Raw genomic sequence first — 24,582 nt, forward strand, 5'->3', positions numbered from 1 at the left:
TGACCTTGAGTAGGTTACTTAACCTTGCTGGACTTCAGTTTTCTTATTAGTAAAAGAGTTATAGTAATGGGATCTACCTTGTAGGGTTGATGGGAGGATCAAATGAAATGATTTATGTAAAACATTTAGCAGATTGCCTGGCAAAATTAGGTTATCAGTAAGGATTAGTTACTGTGATTAAGCTCAGAAGGGTGAGTACCTGGCTCAAGGTTTCACAGATGGTGAGTGGCAGAGCTGGGATACAAACACAGTAGGTTAAAATAACAGCTGCCCCAAGCAGCTAAGATACATCCAGGGTGTCCTTGGAGCACAGAGGAAGGCACTTCGCTTGGCTGGGAGGATCCTGGAGGATTGTGAAAGACTTTCTGAAAGTTTGTCAGCCATCCTCCTTGTCATATGTTCCTGGGTGACCATTTCAATTCTATGAGTTATTCCAAGAAATCGCTAGAATTAAGCTTCATGAGGACAAAGGCTTGGCCCACTTTTGTTCACTTCTGCCCCTCAATACCTACAACAATGCCTGACATGTAGTAGAAGCTCAATAAATATTTGTTGATGAATGAATGAGAATGATTATCTTAGAAAGCTAATCATTAAACAAACAAACTCTTTAAACACTGGTTTCACCTAGATCCTAATTTTTCTAGGGGCTTCACAGTTGCCATTTGGAGAGAGAGATTGAGGTAAGTAAACAACACAAAATCTATTCAGGAAAAGCCCTGTCAGATTCTTGCAGAGTAGATTCTAACATGAACCAAATGGGCAACATAACAAGTTGTAGAAAGTAAGAACACCATTTCCATCCAATATCTGACTCACCTTCCACTAACGATTGTTATATCTGCCCATAGTATGTTCACTATAGGGAACATAACATCTTTGATGCAGAGTGAAAGCATGTTCCCTGTGTGCCTAACTCATTGCAGAAAGCAAATCCTTTTTTTCTCTTTTTTTTGTTTTTTTGAGACGGAGTTTCGCTCTTGTTGCGTAGGCTGGAGTGCAATGTCGCGATCTTGGCTCACTGGTTCTGAGGCGCAATCTGCCTCCTGGGTTCTCCTGGGTTCAAGCGATTCTCTGCCTCAGACTCCCAAGTAGCTGGGATTACAGGCATGCACCACCAGGCCTGGCTAATTTTGTATTTTTAGTAGAGATGGGGCTTCTCCATGTTGGTCAGGCCAGTCTCGAACTCCCGACCTCAGGTCATCCACCCGCCTCGGCCTCCCATAGTGCTGGGATTACAGGTGTGAGCCATTGTGCTGGCCCAAATTCCTTTCTATAAAAAATGCAAATCTATGATATGAAAATCAAACAGCATCATAAGAATAAATTCCCCAATGATAGAAATTTTAACAGCTAGAGTTGCTGGTGTGAAGGTCTTAAATCAACAGAATCAAAATCAGTCATAGACTTCACATCACATTAGCAACGCTAGGACAAAAGGGAACATCCAGTATTCCTAGGGAACAGTGAGAGGAGCCTTTTCATTGGGTATATCAAAATGTAGCATACTAATTTGATTCTTCCTTCACAGGCAAAAGGATGGCTACTTCGTGATAAGTTCTATTTACTCTGTCGTCCCAAGGTTTGATTATGTTCTTAAGAGAGATTAGGAATCTTTCTGGATAATAGGAATCATGAGGAACTCATCAACTTGTATAATTTTGTCAAGAAAAACATGAGAGGCCAGGTATAGTGGGTCACGCCTGTAATCCCAGTGCTTTGGGGGGCCAAGGGAGGAGGATTGCTCAATCCCAGTAGTTGGAGACCAGCCTTAGCAACAAAGTGGGATTCCGTCTCTAGAAAAAATACAAAAATTAGCTACGTGTGGAGGCACATGCCTGTAGTCCCAGCTGCTAGGGAGGCTGAGGTGGGAGGATAGATTGAGCCTGGGAAGTCAAGGCTGCAGTGAGCTGTGATCACACCACTGCACTCCAGCCTGGGCGACAGAGTGAGACGTTGTTTCAAAAAAGAAAAAAAAGGAAAAGAAAAGTGTAGTCACTGGTGGAACCATGTATAACACATCTGGTAATGTATTTGGTCACATATAAAATAGCCAAAGAGATATTTTAAAGTTTAAACCAAAGTACATGTAAATTTTTTTTTTTTTTTTTTTTGAGACAGAGTTTCATTCTTGTTGCCCAGGCTGGAATGCAATGGTGCGATCTTGGCTCACCGCAACCTCTGCCTCCTGGGTTCAAGTGATTCTCCTGCCTCAGCCTCAGCCTCCTGAGTAATTGGGATTACAGGTGCCTGCCACCATGCTCAGCTAATTTTTTTAATTTTTAGTAGAGATGATGTTTTGCTATGTTGGCCAGGCTGGTCTTGAATTCCTGACCTCAGGCAATCCACCCACCTCGGCCTCCCAGAGTGCTGGGATTACAGGCATGAGCCATTGTGCCTGGCCACATTTAAATTTTTTTAAAGTTCCTGAAAAAAATCCTTCTTGAAAGCTCAGGAGATAGAGTTAATCATTTTCACAAGGCTACACAAAGGATTTTGAAGTGATGATATGGCAAGATCATGTAATAAATTTATTGTGCATATTTAATAAATGTAAAAGGCATAAAAATTACACAGTGGACATACATAGAGTTTGCATCTACCTCCCTGCCTAGAAATAAGGCTCTGCCAGTCCTGTTGAGGCCCTGTGCACCTCCCAACTGTTGCTTCTGTCTTCCTCCCACTCACCATACAATGACCATTTTCTAAATTGTGTATAAAGCATCATCACATATATCCTTATAATTTTACTAGGCAAATTATATATAATATTGCTCTATGTGTTTTAAAAGTTTATACAAATAAGGTCATCATAGTGTATGTATTCTCTGGCAACTTGCTTTTTCCATTCAATGCTTGCGAGAGTTACCCATGTTGTTATATATAATTCTAGGCCATTCCTTCACACTGATGTATGCTATTTCCATCTATTATTATACCACTGTCTATTTACCCATTTCCTGGAAGATGAAAATTTATATTTTTCCAATATTTCTTGCTATTACATACAATGCAGCTATGAACCACCTTGTACATGTTTCCTTGTGAATTTGTGTGAGTTCTCTCTCTATGTATATGAATATGTACATGTATATGTAAAATTGCTGGGTCATAGAATGACTTCTTTTCTATGTTTGAATTTTCATTATAGTTATAGACTGGTAGGGCTGTATGGAACTTTAGATAAAAATCTCGTATTAATTCTCTCATTTTATAGGTGAGGAAACTCAAGGTGAAGGAAGGTGAAGTGACTTGTCCAAGGTCCCAGGGCAGTTACAGAAAGATCTATTGTTGCCAATAAAAATTACTACCGTGGTATTTGCCAGATGATGATTTTTCCATTTCCACCTTTCCATGTGTATTAACTGAAATCTTCTATAAGGAAGAACTTTTCCTTCTGGGTAGATTATAAGTCCCCAGCCTCCTGGTTCTGCCCTCTGAGATAATCTTTGTAAATACGTGTAGCATAAACCTTTGGGCCAGATAGCTTTTCATGTTGTAAGTGTATGGACAGTGGGGCCAGCAGCCCTCATGCTATGTAACAGCATCACAGGCTGCTGTACCAAGGCAATACCAAGTATCAAGGCAGACACAGACAGGGTTCTTTCCATAATCAATAAGGGGGTGCTCCAAAGAAGAGCTGCAGATAGCTTGTGCCAGGTTGGTGGTTCACAGCTCCAGGTGATGTATTTCTGACCTTCTCCCTAGTAATAATCATTACAAAGTAACAATGTGAAATTCACTGTGCTTTTGGGAACAAGTTTGCCTATACAGCTGTTCTGTTAGCATCTAAATGTACATGTGTATATAGATTAAACAGAGTAAACAGCATGAACATATGTGAAACTGTTAGAAACAGGGGCATTTTTAGAAGCATGAGGCTGCTAAAAAGAATATTTGAAAATCCACAAAAATACACAATACCCGCTGGATCCAGACTTCTTTGTCATGAGGAACTGTATCGTTAACTTCTCACGCAGATCATGGGGAACCTTGGTTTTCAAGGACAATGGCAAGTACCTCAGCTAGTGAAAAGCAACTTACTGGAAAATCTCATTTATAATCAGATATGTTTTTATTAGGCTTTCATCCTGCTCGCCTGACATATGTCCCACTCAGAAAAATAGCAGTCTTTAAAAAAGCATCATTTGAACAGAACGGCTAAAATTACCTTCAAAAATAATTCTAAAGATTGGTTACCAGTCACCCATCACCACATTGAAAATCTTTCTGGTTTGTAATTTATCTGCAAGGCATCTTTTATTTGTAAAATGAGAAATCACCATTTCTGTGTACATTTTAATCATGAAATTTTTTTGCAAATTTATGTATTTATACATGTACTTAGGAATATATATTCTTTATCTATTCATCTAACTCCTTTGAATCTACTAAAAGTCCATAAACATTAGGAAGGTTTTACTGCTGAGGTGGCAAATCATCACTGTAACTCTCCTCAATTTCTTTCTTTTTTTTTTTTTTTTTTTATTTGAGATGGAGTTTCACTCTTGTTGCCCAGGCTGGAGTGCAATGGCGTGATCTCGGCTCACCGCAACCTCCTCCTCTCGGGTTCAAGAGATTCTCCTGCCTCAGCCTCCCGAGTAGCTGGGATTACAGGCACGCACCACCACGCCCAGCTAATTTTGTATTTTTAGTAGAGACGGGGTTTCTCCATGTTGGTTAGGCAGGTCTCGAGCTCCTGACCTCAGGTGATCCACCTGCCTTGTTCTCCCAAAGTGCTGGGATTACAGGCGTGAGCCACTGTCCCCGGCCTGTAACTCTCCTCAATTTTAACTCCAGAGTTGTCAGGCAGGGGTTGCAGGGTTCACAGATGTGTGGATGCGGTGAGTGGGTGCTTTTGGTCTTCTTACAGCTTGCTCAACAGGCAAATCATACATCTGCAATTAATTGTTACATGCAGATTCTAGAGAGATTTCTGGACTTTCTTTGCATACAAACATTGGAGAGGAATAGAAAATTAATATACAGATGTTAACTCCAGTTATTATGACTAAAGAAAAAAGTGTTCTATTTAATTTTGAAGTGAACTTTCTCCCTGCTTCAGACTAGCACTGATAATACAAGGGCCTGCCAAGAACCTGAGTGAATGACCTGTTTGATGCTGTGCTTTTGTTGATGGCACAAATAAAACTGGCAAAATGCAGGAAGCAGAAAGATAAGAATTACTCTGGATGTTGAAAATGGCAGAAGATTAGAGACCACAAGGCCCCAGCAGTCAGTTCATTCAAACCACAATCACCAGGCAAAGAAGCTGTGTAAGCCATGGCTAGAAGGAGTGCACTCCAGCTGCTCCTGCATTCACTTCCACACAGCCCTTCACTGCTGGATGTTGCTGCCTTCTCTCTTCTCCACTGGGCTCTGAGTCCCTGAAGGTAAGAACCGTGTCCTATCTGCTTGTACATTCCCAGCAACTAGCACAGTGCCTGGCACAAAGAAACCATTAAGAAGTGCTAGTTGGCTACATTTCTCATTTTTTAGTCAGTTTTGATATCATATGGATGGGGATATGGAATGAGTATATGGAAAAATTCTTTGAAATATGTCAAGAATTACCAAAATACTTCCTCCATCAACCTACTACAGGGGCTGCTGTCCTAATGTTATTATAATATATAATTTCAATGAGTTAAGTCATCAGGCTCTGTTAAAATATAATAATGTTTGGGATAGAGTAATGGCTTAAGTTTTATCAGTCATTAACACCTTATTACTAATCAGTTTACTTTCATCCTTTCCAGTATGGGGTTGGTTGAGCGCAGGCAACTGTGGAAGTTGAGGACACTGAACACAGCTGGCTTTTAATAAACTTTTATTGAATGATGAATGAATGTTTGCCTAGCAGTAGAAACATTTGTTGAGTCCCCACTGTATTTTTTTTAAATGAATTGTCTAGATATTAACCTAATTTTTAAAAGAATTGGTCAAACTATCACATTGAACAATTTAAAATAGTTTAGTGAATTTTTCTGTCATCATCAGATGCTTTCGAGAAATGCGATTTACTGCATCCCTTTCGAGAGACAAATACAAAGAAACCATCAGACTTGGCATTTTCCATAATTGCTGATGAGTGTAGATCGCAAAGAGAGGTGGCAAATTTTCAATTTGAAGATAAGTCTGATTAATTTAGGAAGCCAATCTTAAAAGCATTGAGCACCCAAGTGGATTTATCTGAATTATTGGAAAATTATTTGCTTAAATCATGCTCTGAGGCATTGTGTCATGGAGAACTGATCACAGACAACTTAGTGACTTTGGACAAATTACTCAACCTCTTTAAGCCCAGTTTTCCCTATTTATCAGATGGGGCTAACAGTATCTACCTTGCACATTGATATGATAATTCAGTATCAAAAAGTTATTTTGAGAACTCATTATGTCAGGCAGTGTGTCAGGTTTTGTGGGTTCCAAGAGTGAGCTAAAGAGTAAGGTGTCTGCATTCATAGAGCTTCCATTTCAGTGCTGATACAGGAAGATACTGTAATGCCTAGAATGGTGCTGGGCATGGAGCAGGCACCTAGAGGATGAGATATAGCGTTACGTAATGACAACCTGTTGAGTATCAGTGCTAAAGTGTTTATTGTTACCCAATAGCAACAACCCCTGTGACTGTATTAAAGCTAAAGAATTTTCAACCCCTGGTGCACCAACTTAGCTCAACTTCACACAAGAAGCCTCTAATTGCAGTCTTAGCCCCACCAGACTGGGTCCGAGTATCACTGACTTGGAGCCTCCACATCCACCCTGCACTCCCAGTGGTGGGGCCTGGCATTAGCTGAATTGCTAACACTTAGCATGCTGACACAAAGTGTGTTTGGAACTAGCTTTAGACATTTACATCCTCAAATTTCTGCTGTTTCTAATGCCCAAATGTTTCCTGGATTGGCCCCAGTTTCCCCTTGAGTACCCTTGGACTACTATATAACTGCACAGTAACTAAGAACATTTTGGAGTCCAACTACTTGGTTCAAATTCCAGATATACTATTTAATATTGTGAGCAATTTACTGAATCACTCCAAACCTCAGTTTCCTTATGTGTACTGTGGGGTTAATGAGAAAAGAAAAAACAGCTCAGAGCAGTCTGAGCTCCTTGCAGGCCCAGAGAGTAATGAGTATGGGACTTCAGTCACGCTCCCCACTCCCCTAACCCATGCTTGGGGGCCACTGTTGAAAGTCATTTTGTTTCTGACTAGCTACCTCACCCACTATCTTCATGTGCCTAGAATTTGTGATACAAGAGACAATGTAACAAAGCCAATCAATAGCTTATGTTATGTTAATGTAAATTCTTGGTAAACAATGTAGAAAATACCTTTCCTTTCCTTTTGAAAATCCACTTGTAACTGCTGCTAATTGGACTGTATATTCAAGGCAACTTGAATCCATGCTCCGGGGTTGCAGTCCTCAATCTTGGCCCAAATAAACTGTCTACTTATATTAATTTTGCCACAGTTTCTTTCTTTTAGGTTGACATTAATAATAGTACCTATTTTAATAGGACTGCTTTCACTGTTGAATGGCATAATGTATATATAAAGATCCTAAGTAAGCACTCAAAAAATATTAGTTGTTGTTTTTATTACTAATAGTGGAAGGTGCATAGGTCATCTTTGTTGATTTACATGCAGATAAATAGTACAGGGCATTTGTATCATCCCTTTGAAGTTATAACATTTGTAATTTTAGAACTCTCTGCCCACTCCAACAAGCATCATCTTTTGTGGTGCATATTTTATTAAGTTTTCTGGCTGAGTGATTCCTTTTTTTATAAGGTACTTTACATTGTCAAAGCTCTTTCATAAAATTAATCTCTTTTCACTGCCACAAGGATCCTAGGAGATTAGAATGGGTGATATGCCTATACCCCTGTTGCTGACAAGGAAACTGAGGCAAAGAGAGATCCGACTCTCAAAGCTGGTGAAATTACTACTTAATTATCAAATCCTTATTCACTGCAGGGACTCAGAAACAGGCACAGAAATCATTTCAGAAAGTTGCTCAGCAGTAACTGGAAAACGTTTTCAGTGAGTTGGAAAATCAGAAAGAATCATTAACCCCCAGGCTCAGGTTGTGAAACTTAGAAATTCACATTAAGGATTTTGTTTGTTTTTGTATTTTAATCTTGTGAATTCTGCTTTCATATGCCTTTTGAATGACATAGAATCCCAAGGACACACAAGGTCTTTAGAAATTAAAGTCATAAGTTTTTGTGGATGTTTTGAAAGCCTTTCCACATTTCCATGAATCTCATATATTTTTTTCCTTTTAGAGCATGGCAAGAAATCTTGCCTCTAGGAATGAGTCAGAAACCCGTCTCCAAAAGGCAGGGCTCTACCCTGCCCAGCCTGGCCCTTTCCTAGAGTGACTTTCTCCCTCTAGGGGAGGAAAGCAGTGAGCTTCCTTTTTGTTTTCTTCAACTGTATCATGACTTTTAGGTTGAGTAGTCAGGGCAGAAGAACCAACAATAATCCAGACTTCCAGAAACTAATTGTACGGGGAGCCTAATATCCTCTTGGCTCACCCACCCCTCTCCTGCCATTGCTGCTACACGCAGTGCCTCAGCGGTCCTGTGGATCACATACTTTCTACCCTGGCACTGCTCTGACTTCATGTGTGGGAACAGGGATGAGACGGCTGCAGGAATGCCCAGTCATCAGGCACACACAACATGAAGTACATGAGAGTTAACATCCCACAGATCGACATTTGGTTGATGAGGATGGTGGGTGGTGGACAATTGTGAAGTGCGATATATGAGACTTCTCAGATGGTCCCTGCAGGATCAAGACTGGCTGACCATAGTGGTGAACAACAAAGAAATGTGTCCTTCCTTTCACTGGCTTCCCTCCTTCCCCATTTCACTGTCCCAGCCCCTCACTCTTATTCTTGGTGTCATTTCCAAAACTAAACTACCTGAATGCAAGCCTTTATCTCCAACTTGGCTTTGGGAGAGGACACAGAGGCCTCAAGCTAGTGTTTAAACTGATTACAGAACACCCGGAAAGAGTCAACATTATCACGTAATATATCCCCAATTAAAATGACAATGATTTCTTGATTCTTCCATTAGAGAGGGAAGCATGGTGATTGAGGAAAAAGCCCTGAAAGAGGAGGTGTGGGTTCCAGTTTTACCAATAATGAGTTATATGACCTAAGCTACGCTATTTAACCATTTGGACCTCTGTGCCTGATCAGCAAAAAAGGAGATGAATTGGATTGCATCATTTCTAAGATCCTTCCGATTCCACAACTGCAAATTTATTAAATAAAAACATCAGGGTGACAGTTTGTAGTAGCTGCTTTCCCTCTCATTATAACCCTAGGGATTGTTCTGGCTAAAAATATGGCAATATTTTAATGCAACTTTAGACAGGCAAGTGAATCAATCCTCTCAAAGTCTAGATTAGAGAATGGGCAGCTATTCAGAACCTCAAAAAACAATAATGCTGATGAAAAGAGAACAAGCCAGCTTCTTTGGGAGTCAGCAAACACTAGCAGGGGCTGCAGCATTAAGATAAGAACAGAGTAATGAGAAAACGAGTTGCAACCAACTTCGCTGACTGCATGCCAGTGGCCACTCAGTGATTCGTCAAATCCCTAACAGGGCTTGATAAATGGACTCCGAGTGTTGATATTTTTTTTTCTCTCTTTAGAAGTTACTTGGAAAGATGGCTTGGGAAAATGCTTCTACTTTGAGGAAAATAACACAAGATCCTGCAAGTGTCAGGGACAGGCAATAAAACATTAAAAGGATACAGACTTTCCATAAATCCCAAATCAAGGAGCATTAATCCAGAAAATAGATGAAAGATCATGATATTTAAGTCAACCAAAGGGCCACAAAACTGCAAAATAAATAGGTTATAAAGTAAATGAGGTTGTAGATGTCACCATTTCTAAGACATGACATAGGTACTGTTATCTCCATTTTATACTTGAAAGAAAGGCTCAGAGAAGTAAATAATTTATCTGATGACACACAGCTAATTAGTGGCAGAGCTGGGATTTTAATTTTTAAGTATATATTTTAAACTAATTAAAATTATATTTATCAAAGTAATACATGAACATAGTTAACAAATCAAATAGTACTAAAAGAGATACAATGAAATATAGCAGTGTTTTCTATTTTGTTGGCTTTTGTCCTCGGCCTGTGTTTCCTAATGCTTTCATTTGATTTTTTTTATTTTGGCTATCATGTTCTTAACTTTTGAAAGTGCCTTCTTTTTCATAGTTGCTCCTACTACTATTTTTAAAAAGCATCCTGTTCTTATTTCATGGATGCAATATCTTAGCTCTCTGAGAATTCTAACAACAGTTTTTAGTTTTGTTTTCTTCCTCTCCCTGTTTTCTCTGAATTTCATTTTTTTTTCTGTTTGTTTGGCCTCTGTCTTTCCTATCGGATGCTGAAAAAATGTTCTGTGATTCTTGGTTTTCTGCATGTAATAGTAAGGCATTAAAAAGCTAAATGGGAGTTGTGTGGGGGGGAGGGGTATAATTGCTAGATAAAATAATTTGAGTTTCCGATAAAAAATAATTATTTTAAAAATATTTTATTGATACATAATATTTATACATATTTATTGGGTACATATGACATTTTGTTACATGCATAGAATGTGCCATGATCAAGTCAGGGTATTTAGGATATCTGTCACCTTGAATATTTATCATTTCTATTTGTTAGGAACATTTCAAGTCCTCTCTTGTAGCTATTCTGAAATATACAAAAAATAATTTTTAGTATAATATTTAGTATAAATATGTCCCAAATGTTTCATGGGACATCTAACTATCTATTCTAAAAAAGTATTTATTGTTTATCTGAAATTTAAATGTAACTGGACTTTCTGTACTTCTACTTGCTAAATCTGACAACCCTGGGTGTATGGCTTATAAACTCCTAGCTTCTAAGTGCTTGGCTATGGCCTACAGGTTTTCAATCCAGAGACTGGTTCCATTTAACTTAATCTCTTCTTCTGAGCACTGTGTCTCATTCCCACCCTGTGCCTCTCCTCAGTTCAGAGCTCTTCATTTTATTTCTTCAGAGGATAAATTCCTGGCCTTCTAAAGGTAGAATAAGGGGAGTGACCTGGCTGTGTTAGTAGAGGACTTCCTGGGTGCTAAGCGTTCTATATACTGATTTTCTAGCAATCTCTTTGAGCTTTTTGTGTCTTAAGCTTTGAACATCCCTTACAATTGAACCTAATTCTAACTGATGCAATGCCACAGTGCTTTTCAAAGGGAGTCATTTCAAAGCGAATGGCACAAGACTTCCTAGAAAAAGTGACAGAAGAGACAGATCTTAAAGGATGGTCAGTCAGGAAGATGGCGAGTGGAGGAACAGGATTCGATGTGGGAATGGTGATACATCAGGGCACAGGGAGCATTACACAGGGTGTTCCAAAGGGTAATGCGTAGACTAGTCTGGTTGACGTAGACCAATCATGTAGGGGAGAAGTGGAAGATAAGAATGAAAAAAGGTTGGGGGCAGATTATAGAGGGCCTTGAAAGTCAAACGAAGTTTAGAACTTCCTTTGAAAGCAATGTGGACACTGAAGGTTTTTGAGATGGAAGCTGGAGATACAGGTCTACAGTGTGAGGAAGTTTGGAGTGAAGAATTTCAGAGTCTTCTACACACAGTTCATAACATAAATAGAGGTAACATAGAAATGAGGCCAGGGGAGTGGTCTGAGTAGAGAAAGAAGAACATGTTTCAAGAGCTTATACACAGGAGCAAGGAGAAAAGAAACCTGCCAAGGATCTAGAAAAGAATAGAGAAAGGCAGCTGGAGATTAGGCAAGCAAGGAGAGTAGAAATTAATAATAACTAATTAAACCTTCAGATATCTCAGAGAAGATGGAAACTATCAAAAATGAGTACAGGCCATCGAATTTGAGGAAAGAAATGTCTCTGGTGACCTCTGAGTGTACAATTTTGATAGAGTGCGGAGATGGACTCTGCTCTTCATGGTGTAAATGGGTGTTAGGAAAATAGAGGTACTAAATGTGCTCTGTTTATTTAAAAAGGTAGACAGTAAAAGAAAGGTAAATAAAAAAGCAATTAAAGATCTCCATGGGGTCAAATGAAAAATTTTTTTAAGGGAGTGACATGCTTTGGTCTTTAAGATAGGAGAAAATTGTGCAAATGAGTGGTGGAAGAAATTTCCAGGCTGCTAAGAGAGATGGCGCCTGATAAAGCAGGTCCCACTGGAAATGGGAGGGTGCAATTTCCAGCTTAGAGAAAGGCCTGAACTTTGGTGAAAAGGAGAGAAAGCCCTTCTAAGAAAGAGATAGAAAAGAATCAAGGAATGAACTGTTGGATTGCTAGTTAATTTTCCATCACTGAATATTTTTCATCTTCATTATCAATGCCATTATACAGCTGACCAGAAGTTAACAGTCTTAAATAGCAATATTAGCTAGGATCTAAGATAAAAATGGCCATCACTTAGTTTCAGAGTTGTGTGTCAAACAAGCTCATAAAACAGAAGAAAAATAGAAATCTTGTGACTGTAGCCTTGACTCTCTTGGCTTATACACACCACTTTAATGGACTTCATTTATATCAACAACAAAAAAAGTTTAGCTCATTTACACATTGATATCAATGCTAGAATAACAGGTAACCTCCAGTGTAGACCTGGAGATTAGTTACAGGATGGAACTTTAGATATCCATTTGTCAAACAGATCAAATGCCAATACCTACTCAAAGTACAACGTGAGGTCTGTTGCCAATATTGACTGCTTCAAAAGCTGCATAAGGTCACTATATTCCTTGGAGGACAGGTTAGCAAAGATATTGTGACCCTGTAATGAGAAAGTAAAAAGTCACAAAGGACATTAAATCTGTGGTTGTTGATTACATGTTTTTCCTCTATTTAAAAAAAAGTCTGGGAACATTAAAAAAATCACTTTTTAAAAAGCATAGTGAAATTTTGTATAAATATAAACAGATTCTCTGGCAAACCTAGCAAAGCCAGAATGCAGTCATTTTTGACAAAGTCTAACAAGGGACACTTTGTTACATGCTTAGTCTCAAAGGGAAAATCTGAAATTGTTGGAACTTATCTTACTATGAATATGTTGTGCCCACAATTCCATCTGACTACCCATTTCCTATGGAATTACTTAGAGGAGAAGTTTGTGAAACATTTGGGAACATTTCTCCCCCTAAAATAAATGCTATTTTCACTACTAGTGAAGGTTTAAGCTGGCATTTTGGAAACACTTGCTATGGCAACAAATGACTTTAAGAAGAATAAAAAGCCATTAGAACAGTGGTTCTCAGCTGGGGGCCGTTTTGACAATGGGGAACTTTAGCAAGGTCTAGTGACATTTTTGATTGTCACAAATGGCTAAGGTGCTACTGGCATCTAGCAGTGGAGGCCAGGGATGCTGCTACACATCCCATGATGCACAGGAGACCCCCACAACAAAGATTTACTGGCCCAAGACGTCACTGCTGCTGAAGCGGAGGAACCGTGCCTCCCACCATTAAGGTGCACTTTGATGAAGTGTGTGGCAGGCTAAATTCAGTATGGTGAATATGAATAATTCTGAATAGCTAGGATGCATAAGACATCGTTCTTGGCACAGTGGGACTCTAAAATGACATTTACCTAAGTAAAGTTAGGATGACATCTTTATCTTCATACCTTTGACAGGTACACTTGTTTTCATCAAAATTTGTGTTAGCTACACTTAGGCTAAAATATTCGTCTTTAGTAAAGTGAAAAATCCTTCTGTAAAGTGACCAACAATTCACTTAGTTTGTTTTTAAAGTCAGGACTTTTCATTTTTTAGGTTTTCTTAGTGTGAAATATGAACTCATAAGCATCTGGCCTGGGAACTGGACCAGTTTTAAATCTCGTGTTGAGAGCCGGAAGATGCTGGAGAAGGAATGTGGTGGAATGACTGCCTGAGAATGAACCATTCTCCAATGAGAGGTAAATTAATTATTTCAGGGAACTAGGATATCAACTAGTAAATTATGTCTTACCAGGCACCAGATGATTATCTGTTTCCCCAAGTTAATTTATTTCATTGGGTGAACCCGCCACTCCTTAAAGACTAGAGTATATTGGTTCTACCTGGGACCAGGTCCAATATTAATAATAATTTTCAAATGAGCTCTTCAGACCCTTAATTCAGCTGTTAAGAAGAAGACAAATAACAAAAGGAATGCTGCACCATAATTCTGCCCAGGTTTTTTTGCCTGTGCATTACCCAATGATCAATCACAGGCAGGTGTTCTGGGGCCGGAGAAAAAGTGGTAGGAAGCTATGGAAAAGCAGTCACCTGGGTCCAGCGACGCACCCAGAATCTCCCAAAGAAACACAGCATTTAAGAGCAAGTTACAGTAAAAGTTAACATTGAGATATGAAGAAATCTGGTCTGAATTTGAGGATGTGGATTATTTTATGAGGATGTGTGTTTTATTACAGTCATGCATCACATAACAGGAGGGTACATTCCAAGAAATACATTGTTAGGTGATCTCCTCATTGTGTGAACATCACAGAAAGCACTTACACAAAACTAGATGATACAGCCTACTGCATACCTAGGCTATATGGGATAGCCTATTGCTTCTAGGCTATATATCCATACATCATGTTACTGTCTGTAATACTGTGAGCAACTGTAACACAATGGTTGGTATTTGTATATCTAAACCTATTTAAACATAGAAAAGGTACAGTAAAAATATGGCATTATAATCTTATGGGACCACTGTCGCACCAATGTGGTCTCCTGTTGATCAAAACATGTTGCATGTGACTGTACTTTGAAGGATATATAATCACTAATGCTATTTACAGCTAAGAGTGACAGTGCTAGCCAGAAAAAGTTAATTTGCAATCAGTTTATTGTTTATATGCAAATTAGTCTTCTATTTTCACGTTATGTGCCTTAACGTTTTGGTCCCTGAAGTAGATTTGAGTCTCCCTGAAATACTGCATCTACTCTTTGTTTAGGGAGGTGGTGAGTGTGGTGTTAATGGAAAGACATGCAGATGTGGAGGAAGAAAGGTCTGGGCAAACTTCCTCAAGCTATCTAACTTCTCTGCACCAGAGCTCATTTGGAAAGTGGAACAATAATAGCACCTGCATTTCTGCCTTTCTGATGGGCAGGACCACAGGGGACTGGAGGCAGTGCTGGGACAGTGCATGGTTCCGTCATTGATAGTCTCTGTTCTTCATAGGGAACCCCAGAGTGAAGGACGGCCAATGTGTTTTGTTTGCATGAACACAAATTCTGAGTGAGTGGGGTTTGTTTCCCTGAGGAAACCTGACATCCTGTTTATAATACTTGTTATTACAAAGGTGGTGGTTTGTCAGAGGTGGTTTGTCATACTCATCACCTTTACCAACACAGAAAAGATAGTTTGAACCAAAGTTCTTCCATAGTTCTCAGCTAAGACACTGTTTTTGGAGGACAATTCCACAGCCACAGAGGCCAGGATGCTGGCTTCTGCCAGTTACTGAGAGCCTAACTCTTGGTGTTTCATTCCCAACTGAAAATACATCATTCCCAGCAGGTTTTCCCTTTCGCAGTCTGCATTCAGGTTCTGGAGTGCCGACTCTCCTTTATGGGGTCGAAGGCCTCCACGATATTGCAAAAGACATGCTTTCTCAAGATAGGCTGGAGGTAAAAAACCTCCATATTTAATGATGCTATTCCAGCGAAGCAGGGCCTTAATGATGATAATAATAATAATAATTAATGGCGCAGCTAGAGAACTGACAAATAATGGGGAACAGATGATCCCTTCCTGGCCTCAAAAAAAAAAAAAAAAAAAAAAGTCTGTACGCTTGCAGAAAATGAAACAGATCCTTTCCTGGCAATTTAAAACTCAGATGCCACAGCCAGAGTCAGTTAGTGGTTTCTGTTTTTCTCTGTGGAGAGCTAAAAGTATAAAATTCCAACTACTTCTAACTCCTGCATTGCCACATGAAGCAAAATCAGGCATATGGCATTAGCTCTGGGTCTTAAGTTTAGCTGCAGTTCTCACTTCCTAACTGGTCCCACCAGCAATTTTAAGTTCTTTTAAGTTGTATAGTTTCTCAATTGTGCTAATAAAGTGTAACTTTCTCACTCTGTTTTTCCTTCTACCATCTTTTAAAATGACTGAGAATTTTACCAAATGGGAATGTTGGGCCGCTCATTATTTGGATCAAGTTGTTCCCTTAGTGCTCTGTATCCTTTGAGGAAGGTCAGGTCATGCTCTGGTGACAAGCAGTCTATATCTGTTACCCTGCTAAGTGAATCTGAAAAGCCTCCTAACCGATAATGAAATCCAAGTAAATCAGCTCAGGAAGACTCTGCAAGGTCCTGCTCAGGCATCTATAGGAACAGAAAAAGCTACTAAGGCCCATTAAGTTGACTTAGAAATGGTTTTCCCACTGCTTTGTGTCTATCTGTGGCACCACAAAGAAAGAGAGGGAGGAAACAAAGAGTTGTTTTGGTTTCCGTTAAGGGGAGAAGCAGAACATCAGGCCTGTACCTCACTTTGAAGGATCATCACGGCATGGTTGAAATGGTGATGCTCCAAGGTAGCAGAGGTTCCATAGAGTTGGGCCAGGGCAGAGCCACTCCTGAAAGAGGACAGAGGGTGAGTGAGCAGGGCCTATCGATGGTTCCCCCACACCAGCTTTTTGGATCAAACTGCTTTTCTTGCTTTTGGCAAAGGACCATGAGCAGACACATCCTTAGGTAACTGCTTTTGTAGTCCATTCATCTATGAAATAAATCGTTCAGGAACTTTCTATATATAAGAAAGTTCCTAATACATATAACTTTCTATGTATTAGGCTAGATGCTGCAAATGATGTTTGATGAATTTGACGCAGTCTCTGCCCCTAAGAAATTTACAGACTAGTAACAAAGATGACATGAGATAACAAGGAAAAATAATGCACATAAAAACAATGCAAATACTAATCACTGCAGAAATGTGTTCCAGGTCCAATCGAAGTGCTATGGACGTTCTGAGGAAAAACAGACATAATTTCTGGCTCCGGGGATCAGGGAAGCTTCATGAACTAAACCTTCTGTGACTTCTGAGTGTTCAGAACAACTGTCTTATACAAAACGTATTTGACCTTCCATAGGAGAAGACCTTGTGAATATTCTGCAGAGTGCATTTTATCTACTCTACATGAAAGGCTGACAGCCTTCTACTACAGCTTTCCAGTCCATAGTCACACTGTGATATCTCAGTGTGGAACTCTGAAAAGTTCTCTGGATTTGGAGGGAAATCTCAGCTCTTCCTCCAAGTAGTAGCTTTGGACGGTTACTTGGCCTTTTTAAGACTCAGTTTCTTTGTCTCTAAGATTATATTATCTACCTAACCTGTTATTTATGAGAACAATAAAATATTTGAAAATGCCTATTACAGTTCCCAGCATGTAGTAGATTGTAGTCTATATTAATTATTAATCAATATTTGAAACACATATGACTATTTCCATTTTAAATTAGTTAAATACTCATTGATACTTAAAGGGATTACTTTGAGTTATCTGTAAATTTCATTTATGTAGAACAACCCATTCCTTAACAATGTCAGTTCTGCAAAGCGTTCATTACTTGGGAGTCTGAGGCAGGAGAATCACTCGAAACTGGGAAGCAGAGGTTGCAGTGAGCTGAGACCATGCCATTGCACCCCAGCCTGGGCGACAGAGTGAGACTCTGTCTCAAAAAAAAAAAAAAAAGTTCAAAAACGTTCGCATCCAACTCTGTTTAAGAAATGGGAGTTAGAGCATCTTAAGAATCAAGAGACATCCCAGAGAAGCCCACAGTGTAAAAGGCAGCCATGGGACTCAGGATAAGGATCCATCTAGATCATTTTATTCTTTCTTGCTTATTGCAGGGGGCTTCGACATTGAAAGGGCAATTTGGCCTTAACTTGGAAATGCTGGAGATTGACTGCATACAATCTGTCCTGCTAGTGAGAGAAGCAAGGACTGCATCTAAGTGCAACATGAAGACTTTTGGTCCCAAGCTTTCCTCCAACTTCAGTGGGAGGCAGCCCAAAACCACCGTCGGTTCAAGAATACAAGTGACCTGCAATTCTTGGAAAGACTCCCCCAATTCCCCAACATGTGGTCAGCTCTTCCAGCAGGATTAGGTTCAGTAGGAATTATTGAATATATTGAATATATTCTATATATATATATTATATTCAATTATTGAATATATATATTGAATATAATATAATATAATATAATGTAAAATATCGGAATTATTTTTCTTAGGTGCTTAGTAAGGAGGGTGTTAGATTTTAATCATATATGTGTTATTTCTTTAAATCTTGCCTTAATTTATATTATTTAATAAGTGAAAATTTGCTAGGCGAATCTTAGTGATAAATTAATACTTAATGTTAGTTACTATTTGTCTTACATAGAGTTCATTTCTATGAAGACACGTGTTTCAAAACGTATACTATATGCCTTTGTCTTGGCTGTTGAAATTCTGCGATGCTTTATATGCATATCACATCCTAGAGCCTAGCATAGAGTAAGTGCTTTAAAAAATATTGGTTGCTTGTCTAATAAGCTTACAGTAGTTACTATGTCGAGAGATTATAGTTCAAGTTGGGAGGTTGATAATAAGTGTGTTCGCATATTTTATAATACTAATATTATTATTAATAAAGCTACCATTAGTATCTACCATGCGGTAGTCTATATATTAACAACTTAATACATTATAGCATTTAGTCCTGACAATGACCATGATATAAGTATTATTTTCTCATTTACACACGAGGAAAACAGGGCTCAGAGAAGTTAAGTAACTTTTCCAAGGTCACACAGCTAGCTTGTACCAGTTCCAGATTTGAATCCAAGTTTTTAAGCTTCTTGTTACATAATGAAAATGATAATTATAACATACATTTCTGACATTTGATTCTCCATTTTTACTAAGCTGATTGTTATCAATGAAAGAAGATTTCAAAATCTAATTCAGAATTCTATTAGTATCATTGCTAACCACAGGCTGATTCCTGTGATCATTCCTATGAATCAGCCATGCTCACATGCACCTCACTTACTAGTGTGAATCTTTTGTATCTAGTCAAGATACAAAATGTTATCTCTTCCCTTATTCATGTTGGGTTAACAGACTCCACAAAAGCTGCATCAGCTAGATGATCAGAAGTCACTCTGTATCTTCTTTGTTTTGGTGAATAAGGAATGTTTTCTCCTTTAAGGGAGTGGGGATGGGGACGATAACAACACCTTTTAACAAATACACCATGGCTTCTGATGTACTGCTCCTTCCTGTGCGTAGGATGGAGGCCTCTCTCCCATATCCATATGTCTCCGATCTGGTGTGTTCTATCTCCCAGTATTTGTGCAAAGGCAGCCACTGTCTATGGTTTGACCATCTTCCTCGTCAGATTCCCTCTTTGTTCTCTTTCGTAATTCCATCTTACTTTCTGCCCAGCCTCACACAATACTGATTCAATCACAGAAAATAGGTAGATTTTGCCACTGAACCAGACTAATGCCATGAAAGTGTGGGGAGACTTTGTTATTCATTCATTCATCTATCATTCATTCAACCAATAAGCATTGATAACTATTATTATGTCAGGCCCCAGGCATGTGGAATACAAAGAGAAATAAGACATGTTCTGACCTTCAGGAAGCTCACAATCCCCTATAATTGTGTCAGGAATTTTTCTCTGATCAACCTTGCACTAAAAATGCTCACTTTTCTGCAAACAAGGTGCCATCTTAGCCCTCAGAGAATGGAGCATGGTACTAACTCAACTTTGAGGGGTTTTTTAAAAGTAAAACCATCTAAGCAAGAATACTTCCATTTCCAAATGGATCCCTTATTTACACTATTAGATTTGGCCCCTGGCAGATTTTCTAGACTGCCAAAGCCCTCAGTGCCTTTTGTCTCAGGCCAAGGCCCATTAGGAATGCTGCCTGTATCTGCTGTTACACACTGGGAACTTCCTGGGACCACCAAGAGCCAAGTCTACAGTCTTGATATAAGTGGCAAAAAATAAATAAATAAATAAATAAAACATATCTGTGAAGATAAGCTTTATCAAAAAGTATTCTACAGAATACTAGTTCTTCTGAATGTTAAATGGCATTAAGAGAAGAAGTAAAAAGGGTTCCATGGCCAAATAAGTTTGGAAAATGCTGGCTTTAAAAAGTGAATCTGTTTATTTATGGTAAGGATTTTCCAGAGGTGGCAATATGTGAAAATGCATTGTGATTTTGTGGTAGGGGAACATAACAAGCAGCATTATCTACTTTTAATTGATCGTGAAACCTTTTTTTTTTTTTTTTTTTTGAGACGGAATCTCGCCTGTCACCCAGGCTGGAGCAATGGTGCGATGTTGGCTTACTGCAACCTCCACCTCCTGGGTTGAAGCGACTCTCAACCTCAGCCTCAGCCTCCCAAGTAGCTGGGATTACAGACATGCACCACCACGCTTAGCTAATTTTTTGTATCTTTAGTAAAGGCAAAGTTTCACCATGTTGGCCCGGCTGGTCTCGAACTCCTGACCTTGTGATCTGCCCGCCTCGGCCTCCCAAAGTGATGGGATTATAGGCATGAGCCACTGTGCCCGGCTGATTGTAAAACCATTTTTAAAGAGGTCATGTCTCTCACGTAATACACTTCCACTTATAAAGGTATGCTTCTACTTTCTCACATAAAATATGAAAAAAAAACCCTGAGATCAATCACATATGGAAAAAATTGACTTTAACAGCACACCTCATTTTAATTGTTTGTGCTAAGTATATCCATCATATAAGTGTCTTTGGGGCACACATCCTTTAGTTGTGAAAATATGATTATATATACGTAGGGTGTATGGAGAGAGGAAGAGAAGAGAATCCAAATTCCATAAGTACAAATACCTTTATACATGTAAGTATTCATGATGTGCATTATTGATGGTAGGTCATCTTAACATACTAAAGCTTTTCATTTTGGATAGGCAGCTCATTGAGGAGAAACTTATTAAAAAGAAAAGTCAAGGTGGAAATTTCCCTATAGGCATTTGGCACTTTGCACAGGCACCAAAAATGTGTGCAAATGTAAATGTACCTTCATAACTTCCCTAGATATGCATATTCTTTGAAAAAGAGACTGAATGGCAGTGTGCAGCTGTGACTTAAAGGAAACTTTAAAAAGGAAAACTATGAAAGGTAATTAGGAAATTGAGAGTTGTTGGGAGATGGTGAGGAATGGGATTAGGCTGTCATGGCAGATTAATGTGCCCCAGTATTTCACTTCTGGGACCTGGCCGAAAGCGACAAGATGGGTTTTCATTCCCAAGAAATGAGTATAAGAGATTATGCTAGAAATGAATAGAAGAAGTCTCCTAGGAGAATATACTACAAAGCTGCTTGGTACTGATATTTAATCATCAGGGGCAGCTGTAATAGAGAGAAGGATGAGTGGGGAACGCTGTCCCTAGAGAAAACAGGGGAGAGGTGTGAACAGAGCAATTTCAAAGCACTGTGGTATTGCTGCCCTCTCTACCTATTGATCATTCATTGCACACACTCCAATACTTAAAAATTAAGAACAAAATATGAAAATGCGAAGGTTCACTTGTCAGAAAGGCTAAGAGAATAAATCAAATTGTGCTCTAACGAAAGCCACACTTTTTATTGTAGAGGCATTTTGCATTTTATATAGTAATTTGTCCCTTGCTAAATGTCTCCTGTTTTTTTAGAGCCTTATATATGAAAAAAAGGTAGCATATACTTTGCTGCATAATAATTGGTGCATTTAAATCCCATTTTCAAATCACTTCAAAGACTAGAATTAGACTGGGAGCACTTTAAGAGAAGGGATGTTTGCTATATCTCTTTATTTCTCCCACAATTCCTAGCACAGCATCTTGAATATAGAAAATACTCACTTACTGGGAAATAAAAAACAAGAAAAGAAGATAGGTTTCTTGCAAGGGATTTTCTCAACAATGGCACACTCACTGAATAAATCTCATTCTAATCAATAAAAAGGTAGTTCCTTGACCATGATGCTAAAAAGCCTCTTTCAGCATTCATCGTCAAGGGAAATCTTAACGGAGGTTGGGTAATGGTGGCATTAAGTGTCCTAAGTGCAAAAATGACTCCATAAGGTAGGTGCAGTGCCCCTGACATCCCATGAGCTGATAAACTGCGTACAAAGTTAATTGTCTTGAGAAAAACGCATCACACTACCTTGGAATAGGCAGATTTGATCATGTGATGTGAGGATGCAAAAAAACTCTCTGAAATCTAGTACTAGTGACTCAATACCTACCTCATATGTGTGAATGTTGTTCAGTCTTATACAAGCAACCTGAGATTTGGGGACCTCGGTTTTTGTTTTTTTTTGTAAAATTGAGGTAGTGTAAAACATGACTAGTAAGGTTTAGTTTGGTTTTATAATTTTTATGGCTTCATGTCTTTGAACTGTTGGATGTCAAAATATATTTTAGTTCAAGAGCTCACATATCCGGAAAGGCAGCCAATAAACTGGAAGCTCAACAACTCAAAATAGATGTCACAAAGTCATGGACCAGAGTGTGATACAGTGGTTAAAGAATGGCTTCTGAAAACAGACAGCCCTGGTCCAGGCTCCAGTCTACCACATGAATGGATTTGGGCAAGTTTACTTACCTTCCTGAGGCTCAGTTCCTCCTGTAAAATGGAGACAAGAATATCAACTCTAAAGAGTTGATGTTGGTAAGGGCTTAAGACACAGTAAACAATAAATAAACTGTAGTTCTCATTGTCTCAGGAAGTGTTAGTTGCAAAGAACAGAAGTGGAGTACAACCAGCTTCACTAAAAGGAAGGCTGATTGAATGATACCAGGAACTCTGAAGTAGCCCAATTATCACAAGCATGGCTGGGTCTCCTAGAAATAGGAACAAGGATGGAGAGAGCCAGGGATCAAGCCTGTCTTTTTTCTGTCTTTCTCTCAGGTTACACAGTCTCTCCGTTCTGCTTCTCTTTGAATATCAGCTCCATCCTTCTCTCCTCTTTGTAGACTGGTTTTCTTGTTTTTTTCATCCGCTTGGTATGTGGTCATCATAGCTTTTCCCAAATGGCAGCCTCAGCTCCCAAATCTGCATGAGCCTGCAGCTTGGATCCCTGCAGCTAACTGTCTTAATATCACGGTAATCCAACTCCAAATTCCTGTGAGATAAAATCCGATCGGTCCAGCTTTGATTAGGTGTGCACTGTTGGTCCCAACAGCTGAGGGATCAACTAGCAAGAAGAGCAGCCTCTGTCAGTGCCATACACCAGCTCTCTCTCTGGGGAGGGGCCATTGGTATCTGAGTATAAGTATTGGGCACTTCACTCTTGAAAGGACTCAAAAGGCTCTGACTCTTGTTTTACAGACACAATTCTAACACAGTTATCCCATCTTTCTGCATAAGTGGTAGAGTGGTAGGGGGCTGGAGAGAGCATGCTAGAGGGAGATACAGTGATGATGATACCATTGGCCTGGGGGAGACAGGAATCCTAAAAAAGTAATGCAGTGCAGACACAAGAACTCCAAACAAGGAGCAATCGGACCCTACAATGAAAGCATACACAACGTACACAATGGGCTCCAGCTGTTTAATGCAGCATCAAGACAATGTATAAAACAATGTTTCATTGCAGCACTATTCACAATAGCAAAGACATGGAATCCTAAATGCCCATCAATGACAGATTGAATTAAAAAAATGTGGTATATATACACCATGGAACACTATGCACCCATAAAAAAGAATGAGGTCATGTCTTTTGCAGGAACATGGATAGAACTGAAGGCTATTATCCTTAGCAAACTAATGCAGGAACAGAAAACCAAACGCTACATGTTCTCAATTACAAGTGGGAGCTAAATGATGAGAACTTATGAACACAAAGAAGGAAACAATAGACACTGGGGTCTGTTTGAGGCAGGAGGGAGAAGAGCAGAAAAGGTAACTATCAGGTACTGGGCTTAATACCTGGGTAATGAAATAATATATATTTAACAAACCCCCGTTACACATGGTTACCTATGTAACAAACCTTCACATGTACCCCCAAACCTAAAATAAAAGTTAAAAACAAACAAGCAATGTTTTATAATAATTTATAAGAGGTTGCATCTGTTAAAGAAATCAGGAAACTTTGTTAAAGTGCTGTAGTTAAAGATATCTCATCCACTCATGCAGTTATCCTTTGTTTGTTCATTCACCAAACATTTATTGTTTATTATGCTCCCCCAAGTACTGTCCATGCAGTGTTGCACATGCCAAATAAGAAGGGAAGACACATCTGCAAGTCAGCAATTAAAATGGCATGAAGTGCACACTTTGGAAAAGGCACAACCAGGGCATAGGAAATTGACCATGGGGGTACATTAGGGTGGATAGAAACACGAAGGTGATGCTTTCAGAGGAGTTTTGGGGAAAGAAGGAGAGAAGGGCATGCCAGGCAGGGGAAACAGCATATTGGGCAGCAGAGAGATGTGACTGAGCAGGACCCCACCAGTGCTTCTTGGAGTCCCTGTGTCTGGAACATAGATGCATG

At 39.2% G+C, this 24,582-nt stretch overlaps 1 protein-coding gene across 1 annotated transcript in view; it reads right to left on the minus strand.

Annotated features, from left to right (window-relative positions):
• Nucleotides 1-24,582, minus strand: part of PDE11A (phosphodiesterase 11A) — a 435,243-nt gene that overhangs the window by 56,488 nt on the left and 354,173 nt on the right. The window contains exons 14-15 of the mRNA XM_019021629.4: nucleotides 16,535-16,625; nucleotides 12,734-12,834 (exon numbers count right to left, since the gene is read on the minus strand). Coding sequence (XP_018877174.2) covers nucleotides 12,734-12,834; nucleotides 16,535-16,625 — 192 coding nt within the window. The remainder of the gene's footprint in view (nucleotides 1-12,733; nucleotides 12,835-16,534; nucleotides 16,626-24,582) is intronic.

The sequence above is a fragment of the Gorilla gorilla genome, chromosome 11 (genome assembly GCF_029281585.2).
Source record: "Gorilla gorilla gorilla isolate KB3781 chromosome 11, NHGRI_mGorGor1-v2.1_pri, whole genome shotgun sequence".
Lineage (NCBI taxonomy): Eukaryota > Metazoa > Chordata > Mammalia > Primates > Hominidae > Gorilla > Gorilla gorilla.